This window comes from Dissoconium aciculare, assembly GCF_010015565.1.
Source record: "Dissoconium aciculare CBS 342.82 unplaced genomic scaffold K489scaffold_8, whole genome shotgun sequence".
Lineage (NCBI taxonomy): Eukaryota > Fungi > Ascomycota > Dothideomycetes > Mycosphaerellales > Dissoconiaceae > Dissoconium > Dissoconium aciculare.
The window spans coordinates 663420-685982 of NW_022984958.1; the positions used below are offsets into that span (position 1 = coordinate 663420).

General features: G+C 54.8%; 6 protein-coding genes across 6 annotated transcripts; 3 read left to right on the forward strand and 3 right to left on the reverse strand.

The window, feature by feature from the left end:
* Positions 1-830: 830 nt before the first annotated feature.
* Positions 831-1778, reverse strand: K489DRAFT_389483 (alpha/beta-hydrolase; the record flags this gene model as incomplete). The annotated part of the gene is made up of 1 exon (XM_033606513.1): positions 831-1778. One exon carries the CDS (start codon positions 1776-1778, stop codon positions 831-833), a length of 948 nt encoding a protein of 315 aa, XP_033458636.1.
* Positions 1779-4785: 3007 nt separating this feature from the next.
* K489DRAFT_381593 (uncharacterized protein) lies at positions 4786-5502 on the forward strand. The gene has a single exon (XM_033605164.1). It carries the CDS (start codon positions 4848-4850, stop codon positions 5337-5339), a length of 492 nt encoding a protein of 163 aa, XP_033458637.1. The 5' UTR covers positions 4786-4847; the 3' UTR covers positions 5340-5502.
* A 3151-nt stretch (positions 5503-8653) lies between these two features.
* Positions 8654-9889, forward strand: K489DRAFT_322012 (uncharacterized protein; the record flags this gene model as incomplete). The annotated part of the gene is made up of 1 exon (XM_033601586.1): positions 8654-9889. One exon carries the CDS (start codon positions 8654-8656, stop codon positions 9887-9889), a length of 1236 nt encoding a protein of 411 aa, XP_033458638.1.
* Positions 9890-14587: 4698 nt separating this feature from the next.
* On the reverse strand, positions 14588-15503 carry K489DRAFT_251881 (uncharacterized protein). Its single transcript, XM_033599963.1, has one exon. The coding sequence runs from the start codon at positions 15347-15349 to the stop codon at positions 14867-14869; it is 483 nt and encodes a 160-aa protein (XP_033458639.1). The 5' UTR covers positions 15350-15503; the 3' UTR covers positions 14588-14866.
* A 117-nt stretch (positions 15504-15620) lies between these two features.
* On the reverse strand, positions 15621-19223 carry K489DRAFT_305913 (SAICAR synthase-like protein; the record flags this gene model as incomplete). The annotated part of the gene is made up of 1 exon (XM_033600553.1): positions 15621-19223. A coding segment is annotated over one exon (3603 nt), but the record flags the coding sequence as incomplete, so codon positions are not given.
* A 1625-nt stretch (positions 19224-20848) lies between these two features.
* K489DRAFT_251890 (uncharacterized protein) lies at positions 20849-21387 on the forward strand. The gene has a single exon (XM_033599964.1). The coding sequence runs from the start codon at positions 20893-20895 to the stop codon at positions 21232-21234; it is 342 nt and encodes a 113-aa protein (XP_033458641.1). The 5' UTR covers positions 20849-20892; the 3' UTR covers positions 21235-21387.
* The last annotated feature ends 1176 nt before the right edge of the window (positions 21388-22563 follow it).

The window sequence follows — 22563 nt, forward strand, 5'->3', positions numbered from 1 at the left end:
CCTGGCTTCCAATCTTCTCGAGAGGGGATTCCCTTGAGTCTCCGGAGCAACGTCGTTTTTGAGACCTTATAGTCTCTCGCTGCCGCTGCTACGGAGCGGCTGGCACCTGATCTGACAGCTGACATCGCAAGCAATAGACTCCCCTCTTTTAGGGACGATTGCACGCGTTTTGGTGTAGCCATTGCGTGTTGAAGTTGACGCGTTGTTGTGTTCAAAATTGTGGACCGCGTTGGGGTATGGACCGCGTTGGGGTTCCCCGCGTTAGTGCATGTCATTGTTATGGACACATGCATCCTGGCCTGCAGCGAATCCTTCCTCTGGGAACCATCAACGGGAATACCTCCCTACCTACGTATCTTCACACATCGATCTCCTCCACGTGGTAGACATGTCTTGTCTGATCGACCGAACGTCATGCATGGTTGACATACGACACCTCCCGTTTGCTACCTTGCCATCACAACAGAATCAGCGACTTCTGACGCCAACCCTAGGTACCCCAAGAGCGGAAATGTAGACGATCGTAATGTGCTCAGATGGGTGACTCCGCTCTACGAAGGCATGTTGGGACCATTCTGGGTTGTAAGGCCTGATGTCGCTGGCTCAAACCGAGCCCTCTGAGGGCCAACAAATATCGGGTCGTGAGGAAACAGTGCCCAACCTCAATGTCCGTCGTCGTGTGGGACACGGTAGACGACCTACCACAAGAACGACGGAGGCTGAAGGGTTCTCTCGATGTCCAGTATCCTTGAATCGCCCCTGCCTGGAGTATAAAATGATCGCAAAGTCTCTCGTGAAGTGCCTCGTCCAAGACATTAAAATTCCCGACATCATGATCGCCACAGCCTCCGGAGCCAGACGACACCAGCAATGACCCTCCCGATCATCTCGCCCGTGCCCATGAAAAGGCCAGCGCGGAGCCACCTCTGCGGCCAGAGTCCGACCAGCTGAGCCTCGCGGCGGCGCCGGGAATGCTCCACATCGACACCACTGCGCCCGAACTCGGCGGCGGCGGCGACGAGGATTCCGGTGAACTCCTCCGGTCGACTCAAGAACGGGGAATGGCTCGACTCGATCTCACGCACCGTGACGTCGCCGCCTTGACCCCTCGCGAGCCCGACTCCCAGACGTTGGGCGGCGATCGGGAGGACTTGATCGCGGGTGGCGGCGATGTACCACACGGGGACGTCCTGCCAGCCCGCGTAGGCATGCTCGCCGCCTTCGTAGAGCGACTTGAGGCTGTGCGGCATCAACTGTCCCACCGCGGCGTTCGCCTCATCGCGGGGCAGATCGTGGTAGAAATGATGGATCGGAGAGCCGCGCAGCTCCGCAAAGCCGGTGTTGGTATTCTTGCGGAAGAACGGCATCGGGAGGCCGCAGAACGGATCCATCATGGCGAGGCCGGTGAATATGAAGCCCGTGGTGAGCAAGACCAGCCCGATGACATGTCCTTGATCGCGAACTTCGCTGTCGGGTTCGCGATGACCCCCTGATTTCGGTCTCGTCAGCCCCTTGATGGAGCTGTTGCCGACCACGCCACCGTACGAATGAGCGACCACCACAACGTCGCGGCCCTTGCTTAGTTGATCAGTGATGATCGCCCGCGTGGCGTCGATGTCGTCTTTGAGGGTGGCATTGGGATCACCACACGTGGAGGGGAGCGTCACGGCGAAGGATTCAATGTCATGTTTAGCTTTGAGAATGTCGCGCACCCGGTCGTAGCAAGTGGCACGATGCCAGGCTCCAGGAACGAGCACGAAGGCCGGACTTGAAGGCATGTGTATTTTGCTCGCGGCGTCACGAGGTGTGCTTGATTGTGACGGCAGGCGGCTTGTACTCACGACGTTCCCGTCATCGTTGTCCTGAGCGTTGAGCTTCTCAGACGCCGACGGAGGACCGAGTCGCCGTCATGCGGGCGTTCAGCCGCACAGGACGACACATACGCATTTGGAATTACGGTCGGTGGAAACGACATGAGTATCATTCGAGGTCTTCATCCTCGACGTGGACGACGAGTGAAAAGCCTTCAGCAACTACTCAACGCATGCCGGTAACTTGGTCATAGGCGAGGGATGTTATGGTACTACCTAGGTGCCCAGGTAGATTTCGAGATTCTCAATCAAGCCGTCGAAGGCAGACCCTGGACAGAATTGCAGCGGTACTCCACACTAGCAACACCCAACTCACTGTTACGTGTCATAACAGCTTCACAGGAGCCATTTTCTGAGGTGTGTGAGCTATAAGATCTATCCATACAATCCATTGAAACCCGCTGAAAGTTATTTCGGAGCATGTCTCGGTTGTTTGTTTGGATATGCAAGTGACCCCTCACCGATGGCCGACCAGTATCGGGTCCCACCAGATCACCGCAACGCGCAGAGGGGCTACAGTAGTCGATGCCTCTCCAACCCTGCATGCAGCGTCGGACGGTGCGCTGCTCCGGCCGCAGAGGTCAACCATCGAGCGCAGTCGGGCGATGCAACTAGAGGATCACCCGTGACGATGCATTGGTCATGTTTGTCAGCTTATCATCACTCGCCGAAATGCTGGACGGAGGGAGGTGCGCTGTCTGTGGCTTGACGGCCTTGGCACGATGCATGTGGATTGCTTCGAAATGCGGTGTGACAAGCGACGCATCGCAAGCTTCATTTCGCGGACGATCCCAATGGCTGCAGGCAGGGTGGTGAAGGCATAGAGTTTTGGGGTTGTCCTGGCTGCGACATGCTAGACCACCGCCGTCGATGCAGATACACACACGGAGGACACACAGGGCGCATGACCCGTTTGCATTCAGTCCCTTTCGGCCAAGTCAATATCCTGCGTGTGTATCAGGTCACGTTTCGATCGAGACCGCACATTGAATATTGGCCAAGTGCTTGCGATAGCCAGGAAGGTTGACAGCTTTGTTGGTTGTCCAGGCTACCTAGCTATTGATAAGAGGTGCTCCTTGGGTAATAAGCGGCGGGCTGCAATGTTCCACCACAGTTTTGGCTCGCTTCGTACGCCCAACACCAACCAGCATGATCCTGGGGACAGATTGGTCTGGGTAAGGAAGCTCATCATAACAATGCCTCTTCGGGAAGTGTTCCGGTCCAGGCAGGTCATTCGGGCTGTGTCACAATTACTCATATCAGATGTGTCGCGTGTGGGCATGATGGGATTCGGGCTTTGCTTGTGATGAGACAGACTAGACACACGCACGCCATGGACGCATACATACACAACCCAGACTAATGCTGGGTGACGGGGAGCGTCTCGTCGTCTGCAGGAGCGAACCTCGATGCACGGCTGCGCTGTCCATCACCCATCCTTCTCTAGTCCTTCATGCCTTTCCCGGTGGCGTCCAAAAACAATCTGCATCACCTTCTCACCTGAATACCAAATTCGGGCGTTGCAACTGACACAGAGCTGCGCCGGACCGTTGGTCTGTACCGCTTCGGGCTGGACGAAGGCGCTATCCGAGCCTGTTGACCATCAAAGACGAGACGTCTCGGGACAGGCAGATGATGCCCGTCCGATCACCATCATTAGCTTCGTCCGCACGGGCGTCCACGGTTTGGGTGAGCCAAGCACCAACGTTGGGAGATCTGGGCTTTTGCCAGCCTTGCCAGCGAGTTGGACCAGAACGTGCTGTTTTCGAAGAACAACGGTCGAACCATCGCGGCGACCGAAGTTCGGAGGGCGGTCCTCAGCCTGTCCTCCCATGCGCGGGCGCGCGAGGAGGATCGCTGTGTAGCGCAGGGAAGAATTTCCGTTGAGAGGGAAGGGAAACGAAAACACGACGATGGAGTCACGGAAATCGTCCACCGCCTTTATGGGATGTCGGAGGATGTTATACTTGGCGGCAGCTTTTGGGTAGGGACGCAGAATCATGGGCGTCGATCGTCCAATCATCGCGCGCCCGATGACAAGCTTCGAACTTATGCACGTCGTCGTGGCCAATGAACAGCATGACGCCGAGCTGCTTTCGCACTACCTACGTCGCGCGCGCGCGAGACGATGCAGAGGCGTTGTCGCAAAGGACAACACAGGCGGACCAACATCCCGGGATGCAGTTGGAAGATAGCAGCTCGACCAGGCTGATATCTGGGAGGGAAACGGAGGAATCTGTTGGGCAACAGCTATCAACGGTGTGTGAAGGGCGGCCCATCTGGAGGCCTGACGCGTCGCAGGTTTCGGAACGCTCGGAATCGACCCCAAAATCCCCAGGCGAGAAATAACCTCGGCCAGGCAGATCATTTTTCCTCCCATGGTCTGGTCAGTGCCCAATGAAAATTCGAAAAGGAGAAAGAGGAGGAGGAGGATGAACCGTGCCAATTTCGACTGTGTGCGTGCGTGTGCGTGTGTGCGTTTGGGAATGCCGAGAAAGCCAAAAGATTTGCTTTCCACCCTGCGGCGGAGGGTCGGCCGAAGCCTGACGGTGGCTGGAGCAGGCGGAGTGGGTGATCTCGTTTATGAGAGATGATGGACGCCCATAGATTGTGTGATGACAAAAACGGCGACTAGGCAAATGCCCACACACGACACGGCCCCCCGTTCCAGAAGATCAACGGCTGGTGGCTTCCGCGCTCATCTTGGAGCCCGGCCCGGGGGCTTCGGGGAAGAGACGAGCGAAAGGCTGATCCTTCTCGCTGGAACCCAATAGCGAGCACGAGGCGGGCTGCATTCACATGCGTGCATGCGTGCGTAACTACCGGAGGTGCGTGCGCGAGTGCATTACAGGATCACACATGCTCCTGTCTGCTTGTCCGTCTGCGTGACGATGCAAGGCTTTTTTTATTTGGAGGGGGGGGTTTTGGCATTGTTGCCGTACGGTGCAGTGACAACCTCCGAGATGTCTTGGCGTCATGTGCATTCCCGTGAACATTGATATCGTCCTCCTCGGACGTCGGCCGTGCGACACATCTCGTGCGCGGTGTAAGCATCCATCACGCACGAAGACCCCAGCACCATTGGCTTCTCAGACGAGACAAAGGCTCTCATGCGTCATGTTCGCGAAAATGCGAAGCGGGACAACCTCGATGGGCGCCTCTTACGAGGGTGGAATGTTTTGCTTTTCCCGTGGCCTCTCCATCTCAGGGACTCCACAGCATGCCAGCCCGATCAGAAGAGACAGACCAACCCTGCACGGACGACGGAATACATATTTTCACATGGGTAGCGAGGTCAAGTCGATGTGGGTGGACCGCAGTATGTACAGGAGCACCACATGTCATGCGATCTGTGTCGCCTTCCTGTCCCGGCGGAGCAGCGAACAAACGAGCACCTCAGGCAGACGAAGACGGAGACAGGGAGGGAGACAGGGAGATCTCGATAGGGCAGGCAGGCAACTGAATTGATGGGAGTGATCGCACAAGAGCCATGCTTCCAAGCCGACGGAGCGGAATGACGTTGCCCCTACTCTACCCTCTGGCTTGCTGCATCGACCAACGGATGCCGCACCACATGCTGTGGTATTGTAGGGATTGTCATTAATTTACTGTGCGTACTGTATGCCGATCGACTTTTTGAACAGTCCCGTGTTTGTGATTGTGATGGTCCATCGACGGCGCAATGAGCACGGTCGTTATCTCGTCACAGCTGTTTGTTGGTGGTGGTGGTGGTGGTGGTGGTGGTGGTGGTGGGCGCACATCTCTCCAGGCTCACCTCCTCATCATCATCATCGCCGGCCGTCGACGCCCAGGCACTAATCATAACAATTGATTTCACAGGGGGAAGGAGGTTTACGCCTTGTTTCGACGCACTGGCTGCTGCACAGGCTCCGTGCATGGTCCTGCACGTCCGGGCTGGAACGACGCAATACGACACCGCGACAGCAAATGGATCAAGCGTCGTTCGCTCTCGGCCCGCCTAGGCGATCGGATATCCATGGATTTGTCCACGATCATGACGGTTCAAACTTCACGCCAGGGTCAGATCAGGTGCTTCTTCCTCTTATCGTTAACCGCCCGTGTTCGATGGCTGTTCTAAACTACTGGAATGAGATAAACACACTGTGCTATACGTACCGCACAAGAGGGGGAGAGACGGCCATTTGCTGGAATGTCCAGCGCAGTATAGCACAGCACAGCACAGCACCAGTACTCGGCGGCATCACGTCTTGTGCGCATCCACACAATGTCGCATGTGCGCAACGCCGCTTGGGGTATCACACCTCGTGATGTGTGTCCAAATCCCACGACAGAGAACCCACACCCGCTCTCCGTCAGTCTTGTCCAATCGAGCTTCCATGTGCAGAGGCATTTTCTGGTTCGTCACACTGTGCTCCCTCAAGTTTTGGCCAGTGGAGACGCCCATGACTGAGAGGCATGTGTGTGTGTGAGCCTCTATGTGAGTGTGTCATTGTGCGCGCGCGTTTCGGTTGATACGTGAATGTTTGTCCGGTTTCTGTGCGAGTGCGAGGGATGTGGGTCACCAATACTGACTGTATCACCACCGTGCACTCATGATAACGAGGGCAGCTCATCAGCAAATGATCAATACTGTGACAATTACCTACTTACCTAGGTAGGTATCAATATCAAGGTGGGCGCCCGCTTTGCCTCGCTAATCCCGGTGGCCCCACTGTCTTGTGCCTGTCTATCACTGCCGTCCCAGCCTTCTTGCGCGGGTGAGCAATCAATTTGTCCCACTTACGCGCCCATTTGATGTGTGATGATCAACAGGGACACCGGATCTTGCTTGTATCGGAATGCGTGTGTGCTGCAACGTGTGCGTGCTTACTGTGCAGGCGGTTCAGGAAAGGTTAATGCTCAGTCTCACTTGTACCGAACTCATCATCATCGATGGTTCAGAGACCCACCTGGAGGGGTTCAACCGTATCACCTGCACTGTATTTCCATACATTGCCGATATATATCGTTATTACGATCGTGTTCATAAACCTCCCCACATCTACGACCATGGATGCCGTGTTTGGGATTTAATTACATCTGCTGGTATCTGCCCACTTTTCCCTACTTCACATCACAATCACCATCATCGTCGTCGTCGTCATCGTCGTCAATTTCCTCCAAACGATATTGCCCTTTCGTCCACCGATCACAACGCCTGCAGGTTGGTGGGCATTCATTCCCAGCTCCCCGTTGGGCTGCACCACAGCTGCGCGCTCTCTCATCCTGCAGCTGCAGGAATCATCTCTGCTGCCCCGGAGTGGCTTCGCCGCGCCTACATACAGGCCTCCAGGCCAGTGAAGCAGGCAGTGCGGCATCTGTTGGGCATCAGCGCCACGGTGCAGAAGGACGGCATCGCAGCGCTGCAAGTTCGGTCGCTCTGTCCCGACCTATTGCGATTGCAACGAGCCAGCCTTGACCAGCGAACACGTTGGCAACCCATACGTCGACCATCATCACCAGTGAACCCGCTCCAGTAAATCCCATCGCACGCTCATCGCCTGGCGCGGCGAGTCGGGCGCAGCATCGCAAACGTCCGAACCCTTCGAGTCATTTCCAGTGTGCGCGGGAAGATTCCCACCGACGGTATCCTTGCGGCTCATCGGTCATCCGACCGTTGTGATTACCAAGGCCAAGGTAAGAATTCCCACACCACACAACGAAAAATCCCAGGATCATTTTTCGAAATTCCCTGGGACGAATCACCGGGCGGACGTGGAATCTCTGATCTACGATTTGTCCGGGGATACATACATAAAACACCAAGCGGGATCTTTGCTCACCGCACACAGACAGCATCTCCCAACCCACGCACGGAAGGCGCCTGGCTCCCAACCGGAGGAGGCCATTTCAGCTGCAGTGCGATTTCCATTCCAGCTGCCGCATAAAGCTTGGCGTCGTCGGAAACGGCACCCGATCCTCGCATCAGCAGCATCACAAGAGTAACCCGGGCGCGTCGCATGCGTAAGTGGAGCAGTTTCATCGTATTTCCCACTCTCGTTCTCACTTGCACATCATCATCATCATCGTGCGGCCCTCAGCCACAGAGGCGGACCGTGCAGATTCACAGGCAGACGGGAACGGGAGGGAGAGTGACGGGCTTTTGTCATGACTTGACACGTCCCTCCCCTTATCTGCAGCTAGCGAGAGACGGGAATTCTGCGCTAGCCCTACCCTGGTGAAGGTTAACTGCCTAGCCCGTTGAGAAGGTTGAAAGGGAAGAAAGTGGTGTGTGGGTGCTTGTTTATGTGTGTGTCTGTGTGTCCGTGTCGATTCTCACGCACACACACTTCTCACTCATTGTCCACCCCCCCCTTGCACAACACTCTGTCCCGCCCATATTACTATTCCACGCCGTGCCCACACTCCAGCCTGCTCTTTTTCTCTCCTCTGCTATATCCTTCCAAAAGGGCAAAAAATCATCACCATTCTCCAACCATCGCCACTCCAAACCTTTTTACTAACCCGGACGGATCCATAGTCGATCCATTTCCATAGGACAAATCACGGGATCTTCCACAGGATCTCATTCTTCTTGATTTGCATCTTCTTGCAAGTCAATTTTCCCAGCGGACCATCAAATGTACGGACGAAGAGCAACCGGACCTCGACAATCTCTTTTCTCTCGCCCGCCTCCGCCACAGAACACACCTCGTTGTCCCAGGTAAAATCTCCTGGACCTCCGTTCGAGTTTGAAGCGCTTTCCGAGTCCCCCGTTCTCCAGTTAGAGGCGCGTCTGGACGTCTCGCCATCGAGCCGCGATGGCATCATTCCAGACAGCAGGATATCCTATCCCTCCAGCCGGGTTCCAAACAGGATATGACTACCGGACCCCGCCGGCCACTCCTCAATATGCCGGAGGCCACTACTACTCTCCAAGGCATACCACTTACGCGACTCCTCCACCCAAAGGCCATGCCCGGAGGGCCACGGGAGATGGCACTTATGCCTACACATCGACCAACACAACCCCTCGCAAGGTCTACACTTACACGTCCCCCGAGTACGCCTACTACTCCTCAGCACCGCCCAAGACGGCGCGCAGACCCGACTATGTAAGTGACTCTGAACGTGTTCGTGAGAGCACTCATGCCTACCGAGTGCCGACGGACAAGTATGGCGGCCATGAGCGCGAGTACTACTCAAGCTATACGCAATACCCCTCGCGACCACGCCACGGCGATGACCCTTTCCATGGTCGGTCGGACGAGTATCTGCCGCGCTACGAGCAACATGAACCGCGGCCGCCGCCGTACTATCGTTATCAGAGTTACCGAGAGTCCCCCACTGATCACCGATACCATGATCAGGAACGTGTCTATGAACCGGCCGCACAGCCGAGCGACCCACGACCTCGCCGGGCCTCCTTCGGAGCTCACCATGCTGCCAAGCCCACGCAACCTCGGCAACCTCAGCGACCCAGGACGGCGACCAAGGAGAAGCGCGAGGCCACTGCCGCCGACGCCGCGCGCCACAACATCCCAGCTGGCTATTCCATCAAGTTCTGGGACCCGAGTGAGGAGCCCATCCTGCTTCTAGGAAGCGTCTTCGACGCCGACTCCCTCGGCAAGTGGATCTACGACTGGTCGGCCTTCTTCTACGGCGCTCAATCCCCATTGGCCGAGGAGGCCGGCGACCTCTGGGTCCTCCTCATCAACCTCTCCCACAAGATCAAGATCGCCGAGGAAGTCATGAACCGAGTCCGCTCGCAAGCCTCACGCGACCTGCTCGACGAGTTCCTCGACTCCGGCGAGCGCATCTGGCAACGCTTCAACAAGTTGCTCAAGATCTGCGAGTCCTACATGTGGAAGGCTTCCAAGAAGGACCACGAAGGCAAGCGTCAGATGGGCAAGAGCAGCGGCTTGGCCTTTGTTGAGGCCATGTTCGATCGCGATTGCGAGCTGCGCACCACCGAGAAGCTCATGCAGCACATCCGCACCTGGTTGGTCCGCTACGACGCCAACTGCCTCCCCATCACCCGTGACCCTAGCGCCTAGACGATGACCTCGGTCATCTCGGATGGACCCAATTTGTTTCGCGACAGGGCTTCCCTGCCCTTGCTCCCTCATCCTTGGACTCTTTCCGTTTTATCATTGCATTGCGATCCGCTTTGTGATACCCCTTTGCCGCGTTACTGGACGGAGTTATTTTCGAACAACCATCCGGCGGAGTTTAATCCTTTTTTTACAACCTGGTCGACGCCATTGCGAGGCCTGCTTCTTCAACTTTTTTTGCATATGATGCTGATGGCAGGGCAAGGTGTTGCTTACCTATCAACCCTGTACAAGTATTGGCTTTTGTTTTTACTCTTGCAGCCATCAGCATGGTTCTTCTCTTGGCCTACGGGTCATTCTTTGATCGGAATTACATGAGAGCTTTTTGTCTTTTATCGAGCGTTTCGCAGATCGGTTTTGTTTTGGCGCGGCGGATCAAAAGTCGTTTTCAGCGGAAGTCCGATACCCATCTTTGCGAGGATGCCAACGTTTTGCTTACAGCGAGTATGATGGAGGACGACGTTGATCAGGACGTCTAGAGGATGGAATGGTTTCGATCTGAGGCTATGGATTGCGCTGCTTTTGGATTTGGATTATGGAGTCTCTGCAAATTTGTTTCACGGCGCACATCTGTTACTATCCGAAGGCAATCTTGTCCCGGATGGGAAAGCCCCTTTGGCTGGTCATTGTTGATATTCTTCCAATTCTTAGCATTTTTCACTACTGCATTAGATACCACTCTTGCGAGAGATCCCTCTAAACCGAAACATCTTTTATATAAATCCCATTGGTCTCACGTATTTCCAGAGCCTCACCTCCCGAGTCTGGTTCGGAGCGCAGTATCCTTCCGTCTCCGAACCCTCCTCTCTACCCTTCCAAAAATAATTCCAGGCTGAATATGAACAGAGCCTCATCATCACACCCAGATGCATGTTTCTTCCGCGCCAAACCACATGAACCACAACTCACCAAACCAAACCGAAGGAAGATCCCAGATAAGCTTTCCGCATCCAGACCCCCAACTCCCTTGTCCCGTCCGGGTGGGCACAACGCGGCCTCCGCGAGACCGGGCGGCAACGGCACAGCACTGCTGCCACTCCCGGGTTCCTGCCAACATTCCTGCCGGCACACGTACGTAGACAACAACGACAGCAACGAAGCGAGCATGCACGTGCTAGATTTCCTCTCGGGCGCGCCTCCTTTCAGCAGCAGCAGCAGCAGCAGAGGGCGCAACCGACGGCGTGCGCGCCAAAAAAGATAAATGGAAACAGAAAAGGGCGGAGTCTAAGGAACTGCCTGCCCTCCTGCAGGCGCCGCTGCTGGCTTATCCTTCAATCCATGCGCCATGCATGTGCGTCGCATTGCATAGACTTTCGTTGAACTGGCCGGCCATTATTTTTAGACTTTGGCTTTCTGGGAGGCCTGCGTTCTTTTCAGGAGCTGGCTGTGTTTACGATGCTGATTGACACACATGCAGAATCGCGGGCGTGGGCCTCGTTTCCGTGACATTGGATTCCGTAAGTTTATCAGGCGCAAAGATTGTTTGCGATGAGCGACAGGGCTGCGCGTTGGGCAGTTTGATCCCTATCCTCCCTCCCTCTCTTTCCTCCATCCTTCCTTCCTCCAATTTCAAAGATCGGGAAACCCGTTCCCAACAGAATAAATTACCAGCATTTCCTCTGATGATCCTCCCGAGGCTGATCGTCGCGACCACTCGGACCTCGCTGCGGTCGATGACGGGCGGATTTCCCTTGTTTCATCACCTTTCGGGAATTGCAAAACACAAACGCCACATGAACGCCTTTGTTGTATGTGGTGTTGGGGCCTGGAAATTGGCATGCGCGGCTCTCAGAACGAGACCCCCACGCGCGCATACCGCATGTAAAATAAATGATGATTTGACCGAATGTCAGAGGATCAAAGGGAGAGAACCCGAATGCCTCTTTTCGTGTTTTCCGAGAATCCCTCCTGGTCGGACATTCAACTAAGGCAGGAGGATTATCACGACTTGGTGATTACGCGAGCTACGTTCCACCACATCAAGTGCGCTGGAGGCGTATGTTGATCTGCGACCCGCGTTGGCCGATCCGCTCGCTCACCGGTCTGCTCTCATCGTGCATGTTTGATGGGAAGCCGTTATTTCCTGTATGCGAACATGTTCTGTAGAACCCATATATGCGTGATCGCGACCTCACGGCAGTTGTTCTTGTTCTGACTCATGGTCATACAAGATCATCGGAGGGCGCAATTCGCGAAATCAAGGCAACCACCAGTGAGCAAAACAGACGAACGGGTTGACAACAACATTTGCTTCCCACACTGATGACATACGCCTCCTTTCTCTCACACAAAAGGTACAGGACATGTACATTTCCCACGGGATGGGGAAACGGGTTAGCGAGACACGGTACTTACCTCGCGCACGCTGACGATCCTTCAATATGCTGTCTCAGTTGTTGTCACAACGTGGGTGGTCAGAGAGCTGCAATTACTCCCACGAATAGGACGCCGAGGAAGCTCTGGCTTTTTCTCCCAACGAGCGAATGTGATAGGGGCGTCGACGACATCTCGTCAATTACGCCAGGCACGCTCATCAATCAAATTCGCCAGTATCGGGCCGCACGTCCGATGATGACTGCCAAGATGGCATGGCGCAAACCTCTCGTGGATCCCTCTTCTCTGCAGAATTGATTAAATGTTCCTCGTTAGTAGAGAGGACGACGACGAGAGCCAATTGTCGTCCTAGTTCGCGACGCTCGGAGATGGTGGTGCATTTCAGGCAGGGAGGTAGCAAGTACTCTGCATGTACTGGTGGTATGCGAAGAAGAAAGCATGTGCCGTGTGCGCCTCCTCCTCTGATGTACTGTGTACAGCAGATCTCGGCCGAAGAAGTTCTTCAGAGGCGGCGCCTCATCCTTCACCAACACACCATCTCTCTGGCCGTCTATCCCTCTCCGCACCTACGCGCCCTGAAGACTTGGATACATGCTGCTCTCATCACACATCTCACGAATGTACTAGAGTACCGCTGTGACTCTGCGGGTCAGCTCTGCGATGGCAGTACCAGGCGCGGCACCGTCATCGTCATTATCACGATTAGCAATGAAGTCCCAACAGCTGACTGCCCACACTCTAGAGCACGCCTTGCCATGTGCTGTGATGGGTCGCCTACTAGGCCGCTCATGCATGTGTTGTGCGTCAGACGCCACCTCGTTGGCCTGTCCCAACATCCTTCTCGTGATCGAGCGATACTAATGAGCACATGGTGATTGCCGTCAAGCTCGCTAACCGGCGAATTAAGTCTCCGACATAGCAGCCTCGTTGCCGTATTGGCTGCGCCGCGTCTTTTGCGCAACAGCGAATGATGACGCGGTGGTTGCAATGTGCCATCGGGATACAGTACTTTGCTCGGCACGGCCGGATATACGCAAAGCAGATCAGCTCTCGTCGTGATGCGTGCGTCTGTACAAGAGGAGTACACTACTTGAAAGACCACCTGCGATTATGGTTCCATAGCGACCTGCTTCGTCCGACCTCGCTGCTGCATCCAGCTGATTCCCGGCGCCAAATCGACTTTAGAGCTCTCCACTCACGACACAGCACATGCAGCTAAGTGGAGACCTTGAAAGCAGCAGCAAAGGGCGTTTCGTTTGTTTTTCCTAGAATAGCCACCTGCAGGAAAGGAGGGTGCGACGTCGACTGCAGCATCCACATACGGATGGATTCGTCTCGCATCATCAGCGAGTAAGCGCTGCCCGTATCCACTGGCTTTCGCGGCACACGTCACATCCACTCGGATTAGCCGAGTGTGATCACTTCATGAACAACTCCTAATTGATCGAGATCATTTGCTGTGCCACAGCCCCGTGGCGATGACGACGCGCATGGGGATGTGAGCGCGGAAGCGTTTGTGACTCATCAGGCCTCGGACGAATCATTCCATCCTCGCCATCGATCGCCACATGCAGGCGAACGTGCAAAGATCAGTGAAGAGGAGTCCGGGCAGTATGGACTGGCCTGGAGCAGGAACAAAGCGCCGACATCAGCCCATCGGACCGACGGCCGCTAGCTCTGGTGTGCGCGTTGGAAGCTTCTGAAGAAGGGAAGGCAAATAACGGATGGGACAAGACCCCGAACCAGCCTAGCGTGCCCGCTCACAGCCGGACAACGTGATGATGCACCTCTGGCGATCAAAGATGAAGTATACTATACGTAAGCCAAGCTGACTGCGTCATGCCCAGAGAGAGGCCGGAAGATCGCCACGGGAGACTACACTGCACCCTCTCCTGCCCTAAGTGGAGTCCTCCGCGCACGAGCGAGGTGGATGGTCACGTGATGGTAAAGTCCGACCGCATCACGTGTAACATTCCTCAGACCTATCTCGATCTACAACGCAGCAGCCCCACCCGAAGCAGCGGGTGAATGGCATTGCCAGCAAAACCCCGGCCCTCCGCATCAATATACCGACGACAGGCCTGTGTTGGGGACGAGACTGATTGAAGGTTAAGCATGGCCACCATGGAATGTAGAGCGAAATTCATCGCATCCTCCCGCTGTCATGCTTCCTTCGTCTCGAGACAAAAATCATAAAACGATGGCCTTCGACTGATTAGGCACACGTGGGTGGTCCCCGGCTCCCCCGCCGCCTACGCCGCGTCGGTCTCCGGGAAGGATTGTGGCTGGTGCCTTCCTTACCTCTGACCGTCCCTCTTCGTCGTGAGGTAATCCTCCATGAGATGCATTCCGAATTAAGCAGCGGACTCACGTGGACTGGACGTGTTGCTATCGATGCCGGATGCAGAGTGTAGTGGGGTCGAAAGGCCGCTCTGTCTCTTGTCTGTTTCGATCTCGGTCGCGATGATGCATTGTGGATTCTCCGGGTCAGAGATCACTCACAGACATGGGTGAGATTCGCTTCGTCTACTGAAGAGTCAACACGAGTCGAGGATAGGACGCAAGAAGAGTCATCGAGACTCTTTGTTAATTGAGCATGGAGAGCAGGTGCAATCTTGAAAACGAGAGAAAAAATATCTTGAGAGCCTTTGTGCTCCGACACGCATCCGAGAAGCAGGTCAACGCGGAGGAAATGCATCGGTTCATTCCAAGGTCATATTTCACGATCGAAAAGGGCGAAAGATTGGTACATTGGATATATGTGTGTGTGAGAATAGAACATACGCCGATCGAAAGTGGACACGAAGAGAGAGAGGCCGAATGACCACGCAATAGAAACCAAGACCGAAGATAAACAGACAGACAATCAGTGGGGATCAAACGTTCGAGTTTTGCCCACCGCCAGCGCCATGCTAAAATCCCGCAGCAAGAAAAAGGAAGAAGCCGACGATTAAGGTCAATGAGGGAGGGTATCTTGACAGCATGACAGTATGAGAGCCACCAAGATAGACAAATATCCTCGTTGCCCAGAAAAGAGAAATCAAAATCATCAATCCCATGTTGCGCCATGTGTCATGCGAGACACGTTGTATCTATTTGCGACTTTCCCGTGAGTGGGGGAGACGAACGTGAGCGAAAGAGCCGACCCAGACAATGATAGAGTATTCCAAAAAGAAAAATTGGTGCTGCGTTAAAGACGTGACGGGAGATGTTCGTATGAACCTCAATCCCGGAGGAGATCCGCCATGGGGCATTCCTCAAAAGAAGCGATTGTGTTGTTTCGTCGTTTCCGTTATGCTCGAAGGGTAATCCGGGAAACGGTGAGGAGACGGGTGTAGTCTCACAGACTGATTTCTCCCGGATCGAGGTGTGATCCGTCAAGAGGCTCCATATCGCCAGTGTCGGAGAACACACTCCTCGAGCTCATAGCCATGCCCTCTCCCTCGCCACGCTCGACGTGTCGTTGGGCGGCGACGAGCTCCTGACGGATGCCGCGAAAATACAGATGGAGTGATCGAAGACCGCGAAGATAGCCACTGTCGACGGCATCCATATGGCGCGGCGGACATTTTTTGGCTTTGACGACCTCGGCGTCCTCGGCGGTGACGCAGTTGGCGAAGTCAACAATCTTCAGCTTGATGTCGGGATACGGCAAGGACTGCTTGTGCTCGCCATTGGGGCTACTGCGCAACTTGCCGTTTTCGTCGGCATCGCCACGGTCGTAGATCAGCAGGAGACTGCTAGCGTAGAGCCGGTAGCCTGGCAACTCCTGAATGATGCTGTACAAGGTTTTGATCTTTTCCAAAACCGATGCAATGTGTTTCAGGGCTTGCGCATGACCGATACCATCAAAGAAGAAGCGCTTCAGCGCATCTTTGAACTCTTGTCCGGCTTTGAGATCCCGGCCGAAATACTTGTCCTCGAAGGTGTAAGATTGAGTCTTGACATTGTACACTTGCATACCACAAACTCGCACGCCGAGCTTGTGCGAAGTCGTGGTCCGACATTTGGTACGTTGCGAAGCCTGTTTCTTTTCGTCTGCTTCAACGCCGTATTGCCGCGTGCCCATTTTGAGGTCAAGCACGCATGGACGTTGCATGCCAGCGGTAAGATCTTCTAGCAGCAGGAAGTGCTCCACACGCTCATCTTGTCGCACAAGTGAGATCTCCGGGTTTCGGGGCACGAACTCCCCAAAGGTTTGGCCCAAGCTGAGGTCGGAAGGACTTTCGGTGGCATCTGTAGCACTTGCGGCACTTGCTGGTGGCGGAACGGCGTCCGCAGAGAGCAACTTGGAATCATGCTTCGAGTCCGTGGCATTCTTCATCACGTCGTCCATTGCGAAGACGTCGTCCTCAGCATCAGCAGTATATGCCTCATCCTCATGAAACTCGAGAGCACCTCGAGCGCCATCGATGTCGTGAATCTCTCTTCGGAGACCTCCACCTGAATGACGCCGTCGACGGTGTCGTTCCGTTCCGTTGGGTGCTGGGTCAACTTCCGATGCCTCAGCACTCTTGCTAAGACCATTCTGAGCCTCGAATGCCAAACGCTCCTGAAGGAGTTGATCCAAGTCGGTGACGGAACGATCAGCATCGTCGAGTCTGCGCCTCTCCCGCTGGTTATGGAATGCCTGCCGCCTTGCATCGAGTTCCAGTCTCGGAGGCTCGTCCAGGTCAGGACAACCATTCAATGAGGTCGAAGTATCTCTGCGTGTTAGAGGATGCGGGATCGACTTTGGCGTCGGACGCAACGTTCGTGCGTGATATGCTCGTTCGCGGCGATCATGACGATGGATGACGGGCGGTGCAAACACCTCGCGAAGAACGTGGTCGCGGAGCCTGCGGTTGACAGAGGTAAACCCCCAGCTCGATGTAGGCTTTAGTGCAGGGCGATCGGGATGACCGCTAGACGTTTCGTCGTCGCTGTAGTTCTCGCGCTTCGGTGGTGATTGTCTCACTCGGTGGGGATCGGGTGTCATGGAGCGAGGCGGAATGCGGAAAAGGTCGTCGGGGATGAGATGCCGATTGTTCTCAAAGATGACTTGGGGGGCTAAAGCGGGCGCTTGGAGTGAGTGGCTGATCACGCGCGGCTGATCTGCTTGTACGGCAGGTGTACCATGATTAGACTTGTCGTTAGCTGCTGCTGCGCCGTTTTGATTCGTCTCCTCCGTGGCGTTGGCTCCATCGGATGATGCGAGTTGCTTCCGGCGCTTTTGGTCCTTGCGATACGTCACGTTTAGGACACCGATGTATCGTGGCATGAATCCGAGTAGATCACGGTGGTGTCTTTCTACTGTCTCATAAAACATATTCTCTTTGCTGTTCAGCTGCTTGCATACAGCCCTGCGTGAGAATCTGTACAGAGCAGTGTGGCCACCGACTTGATGCTTGTAAGGCTTCAACTCCACAGCGCCAATAGGGGCTGGCGCAGATCGTGAACCATCCCCTTTCGTTTGAGCGTGTATGACGGGAGTGGCTGTGGGTGTGGTGTCCGTTTCGTTATCTTCGTCTTCAGATGCCAAGGACTCGTAGCCATACTCTGTCTCGTATTCGGATTCGTATGCTAGGTCTGAGGGTTCACTTGCCACCTTGGAAATCGACGATTTGTCTTCAGAAGCTGGACGAGGGAAATCTCCATGAAGGTAATTACGCGAACCGTCAGATTGCAGTGCGACTTGTACGTCGTCGGCTTGAAGCCGATTCTGAGAGTGTTCGAGATCAACTGATGCAGGTTTGCGTCCCAGTGTTTCTTCGCTGGTGGGTGACTCGCCAAGAATGACACCGGTATGAGGGAAATACGTCGCGGACAGAATGTGCTCTCGATCTGAATCATCGTCATCCGACTTGCAAGGACGCTGTGCACTGTCAGAGCCGGATTGCTTTGGCTCGTGAGATACGCTCGGCTCAACCAGATACGATGTCTTGCGGACATTGCTTGGCTTGAGATCCTGATGGTTGCTAATCTCCTTTTCTAGAAGTTCGAGAGAAAGGCTCTGCGCCATGGAATCTTTAGACACGGTCACATTGTTTCCATCTTCTGTCGTTCCAGGATCGGTAGCCTGACGACGTGGCTCGGAGGCTTCCAATGCCTGTGCTGCGAGCTCCTTGGTCAGTTGAGATTGCTGCGAGACGTGTTCCGCGCGGTATTCTTTGCTAGGTTCGACCCTCCTCTTCTCATTCTGCCGTCTTTGGGCTGCATCATTCTCTCGGAAGAGACCGATGGCATGACTAGCCTTACGGCTACGAACATTGGCTGATACAGGTTCTAGCGGTAGCTGGGCGTCGATTATTTTGTCCATTCCGACCTTGGCCTGGGCCGGTGGCCGCTGTGATTGCGCTATTGACAAGCCATTCATTTTCGCCTGACCCTGTCTCCATGACCTGTATATCTGCCTCTCTGTGCTTCGCTCCAGATCTTGGCTGTCGTCGATAGTTCTTGGGAGAGGAAGGGGCGTAGACGGTGTGGATGGTATGAACTCCTCCTCTTGAGGGAGTGCTGAAGCCGGCTGAATGGCGTTTTCAGGCAAGGGTGTGATGTTTTTCAGATCGTGGATATCGTAGAGTGATCGTCGGTGGTGCTGCGAGCGAATATTGGATCGGTGAGGTCTCGGTCGAGGTGTTTGCAGCGGGCTGTGCGCCTGTGAATATTCCGGCAGGTCCTTTTGGCGAAGGGCGGCGAAATCTATAGCATGAACATGTGATAACATTGAAGTAGTGGAAGACATCGCCATGGTGTCCTGGTCCCGAACCGGATATTCTGATCGCCAGCGGGTTGGTTTCCGTGAGCGCACACCCGGCGCGCGATACTCTGGAGTTGCCGGCGGTGACGTTATGGGAGATGGGGTGGAAATGGTGTAATGGGTTGCAAATATGCTGTCCCGTTCGGACAGTGGAGGCCGGGAATCATCCTGCGATGTAGATGTATGTGAAGTTCGTCGAGGCTGCGGATGGCGATGGCGATGCTCCTGCTGCTGTTTCTGTTGCTCTTGGGAGGGACGAAGGTTATGTGAAAGACCACCGACTTTGGTAGCTCGTACAAGGCGATCGTCAGAAGGCGAGGGAGGTGTACTGTGAACGGTCGAAAGCTTGTATGGATCATGGGTGATTGGATCTACCGCGGGAGTGTCCACCGCCTCAGGGCTCGAAGTTGTCGGAGTGAGGACGCTGCTGACATCGTGGGAGGGATCCTCGTTCCCTTTGGCCGTGGGTACGCTCGAAGACGAGCGGTCTTGCGCTCCAGAGAAAGCCGGCGACATGAGGATGACATCGGATCTCTAGAGGCCAATGGGAAGACTGCGCGGGAAGCGGACAGTGCATTCGCAAGGCTTAGGCTAACTGGGATACAGTGAGTGATGTGACACCAATTCCAGGAGACTGCCCTGAATCTGCTGTGGGTGGGCGAGCCGGATCCTGCTGGCAATCGGGCGATAGGTGAGGCACGGAACTGAAGGGCCCACGGGGCGGGAAGATTGGCGTTGCGGATCGAGAGAATTGGGGATCGTGGAGCGCAGCGCACTGTTGGTCACTGCTTGCTGGCCGTCGCTGCTGCTGCTGCCGGTGCTGCTTCCTGCCGATGCGCGAGACACACTCTCACGCACGTATACACCACACGACGTACGTGCAGCACTGTACAATCTGTACCGTAGAGTGGCACACACACACACCAGTGCCGCAAACGCACAGGAAGGACAATGATACCGATGCGCCAACAAATCCTTGGCGGACGGTGCACCGGTAGAGGACGAGAGGCGATGAACGTGTGTGGTAGACGGGCCCAGTCTGCCCAGATGATGGTGGTGATGGCGGTGGTGGTGGTTTCTCGGGGAGATGCGCAGGGCTCCAATTGCCCTTTTTCCAGACCCGGGAGGAGAGAAGATACACAGAGAGAGGAGGCCCACGTTGCGATCGCAAGGAAGTTGACTGGACGCAAAGGTGAAGTGGAAGGACGCAGAGAACAGACATTCGAAACGTGTGACGCTGCAGAGGTTGCAATTCGTCCGCTATCGGCGCACGGGCCCGATCCGCCCAATCGATTTGATGGCCATACCGCTTGAACAATGCGACGTCAGCATTTCCTCTCCATCGATCGCCGCTGACTTTCCCTGCCCGCTGCAACTAATGACAACCTGGGAAGTCTAATGCTTGCTCTTCCCCGGAACCCGACTGTTCTGGAAATCCTTTCTATGATGATTTCCCACATGTCATAGAAATCACGATGCTGACGACGGTCATGATACAATGGTGGTCTCGACATCTCGATGCGAGACACGTCCACTGCATATTGAACTCAGTCTAACACACCGACAGTCTCGGTCTGCAGCAGATCCATGAGTCGCTCTCTCTCTCGTCCGGAATCTGGATAAGCGCATGCGAGGCGATAGGGCCCTGCAGGGTAAAGACATTCCCAGTCGCTATCTCCTTATCTTTCGTGAATATACCTGTCATCCATGTATACGTATCGACATAGTCCGGCATGCGGTGTCACTATGGTGCTAATGTCGACCCACAGCAAGCACCGTAGGGCCGGCATGCTGCCCATACATCGAGAGGCGTGACTTTCTGCGTCTGATGTCTCTGCCCTGGGTACCTACAGTAGGTCATGCTCGACCGGAAATGCGACCAGCGGCACGCGTGGTGGATGAAAGCAGGAGAGGTTGTGATCTTCACGCACGTTCGGAAACGATCGTCCGGTCGGTGCGGGAGGGAACGATTCAGCGGCACTCTACTGTATGTTCATGGGATGGCAGGGAAATGAAGCGCTGGAGCAAAACGCTGGTTTGGTATTCACCGCAGGCTTCAATGCCACCAGGCGATGATGACGATGAGAAGAAGAACAACAACAACAACAAAAACAACAACGATGATGACGATGACGATGGACTACAAGCCATCGATGCCCCTGATCGTCCTCATCAACCATGTAATCTTGTTGTTGGCTCGTCAGATGTGGGTTAGTGCATGGAATGTGTTGTTCCGGGGCTGTCGGATGGAGTGGTGGTTGCCCAACCCAGCCCGTCAAAGAGCCGACCCTTTTCCCCGGGACGCACTACTTTTGACACTATTACTTTATACATTGTCATCAATATCAAACACCCAGGCTTCCCAGTGACCTTGCGGGCGACACCGCTTGATTGCCCTTCTGGAGGACCTCTACGCCCAAAGTGGCCCGGGACCACCAAATCTCTGATGATAATGCTCGGTTTCGGGGCTGCGGCGTGAACGGGCGCGGAACATGTGCCGAAAGCCAACGGAGACTAGACTGTGCCAATCGAGAGCCTCGGGATTCTTCGTCAGAACCTAAATTGATCAGCCTGGCCCAGGCCCAGCCCACCGTCTCCAACGTCGACGATTGAGGTTGTCTCGGATATTACAATCAGAACGATTACTCTTGACGAGACTGTCACCTGAGACACATGCGCATATCAGTTGTCCGTCACCATTCCTCGTAGTTTGGAAAATGGCGCAGGGCGTCATCATGTGGAGAAAGCTCCGGCGCATCGACCACATGATTGTTTTTCCTTCTCATCAAAGCTGCGCTTTGGTGAAGAAACAAGGAACAACAAATGCCCTGTGCAGACGCCACAAGTCGCAGCGAAATCCGAGGCCGAAACGCAGGGAGAAAGGGCATCAACACGGACACTTTCATCTGCCGTGAATCCTTCCTCTGCTCCGATCGGGCGGCAGTCAAGCGCTGGCCTCGTTAGATGATGACCATCCGACCCTGCGAGCCGTCTTTTTTGTTGTCGTCCGCAGGATTCATGCCTGCCTGCGCCGAGGTATTCGGGTCAGACTTTCAGTCATAGGCTGTGTACAAGACGATTGTATATCGCTCAAATGTCATCTGTCGCAACCCATTTGCCTGTAGAAATATGGTACAGAGATACTTCTCGCATAAGCAATACAGCCCTTCCCACATGAATTTTCCGTTTCCACCCGAGACTCTCGAGACGCATCTGGTTCTCTCACCGGGCGACCCAAACAATTATATTGTCGACGATCTTGACTTAGATGCAACCTGTAATTCCACATGTATCGTGGTATCTTTGTCTCCGCTTCCCGTCAGCCGAAACATACTATGTGATAAACATGTTCCAGCAGAGGCACGTCCATACATCTGAGACCGCACATCATCAACAACGCCCGCCCATCCAATACGAAAACAACCTATGAGAGCCAATCGATCCCCAACGTGCATGAAGAGGTAACGTCCGAGATAGCGGTCTTGCTGTACCTTTGTTCCAGACATGACTTCGAAGTGCTTCATAAGATCAACGCAGCAGGATT

What these genes read in the sequence shown, in the direction of transcription:
- K489DRAFT_251881 (XM_033599963.1), bottom strand. Translation starts at nt 15,349, where the DNA reads ATGGCGCAACATGGGATTGATGATTTTGATTTCTCTTTTCTGGGCAAC.
- K489DRAFT_381593 (XM_033605164.1), top strand. Translation starts at nt 4,848, where the DNA reads ATGTGCATTCCCGTGAACATTGATATCGTCCTCCTCGGACGTCGGCCG.
- K489DRAFT_251890 (XM_033599964.1), top strand. Translation starts at nt 20,893, where the DNA reads ATGCGACCAGCGGCACGCGTGGTGGATGAAAGCAGGAGAGGTTGTGAT.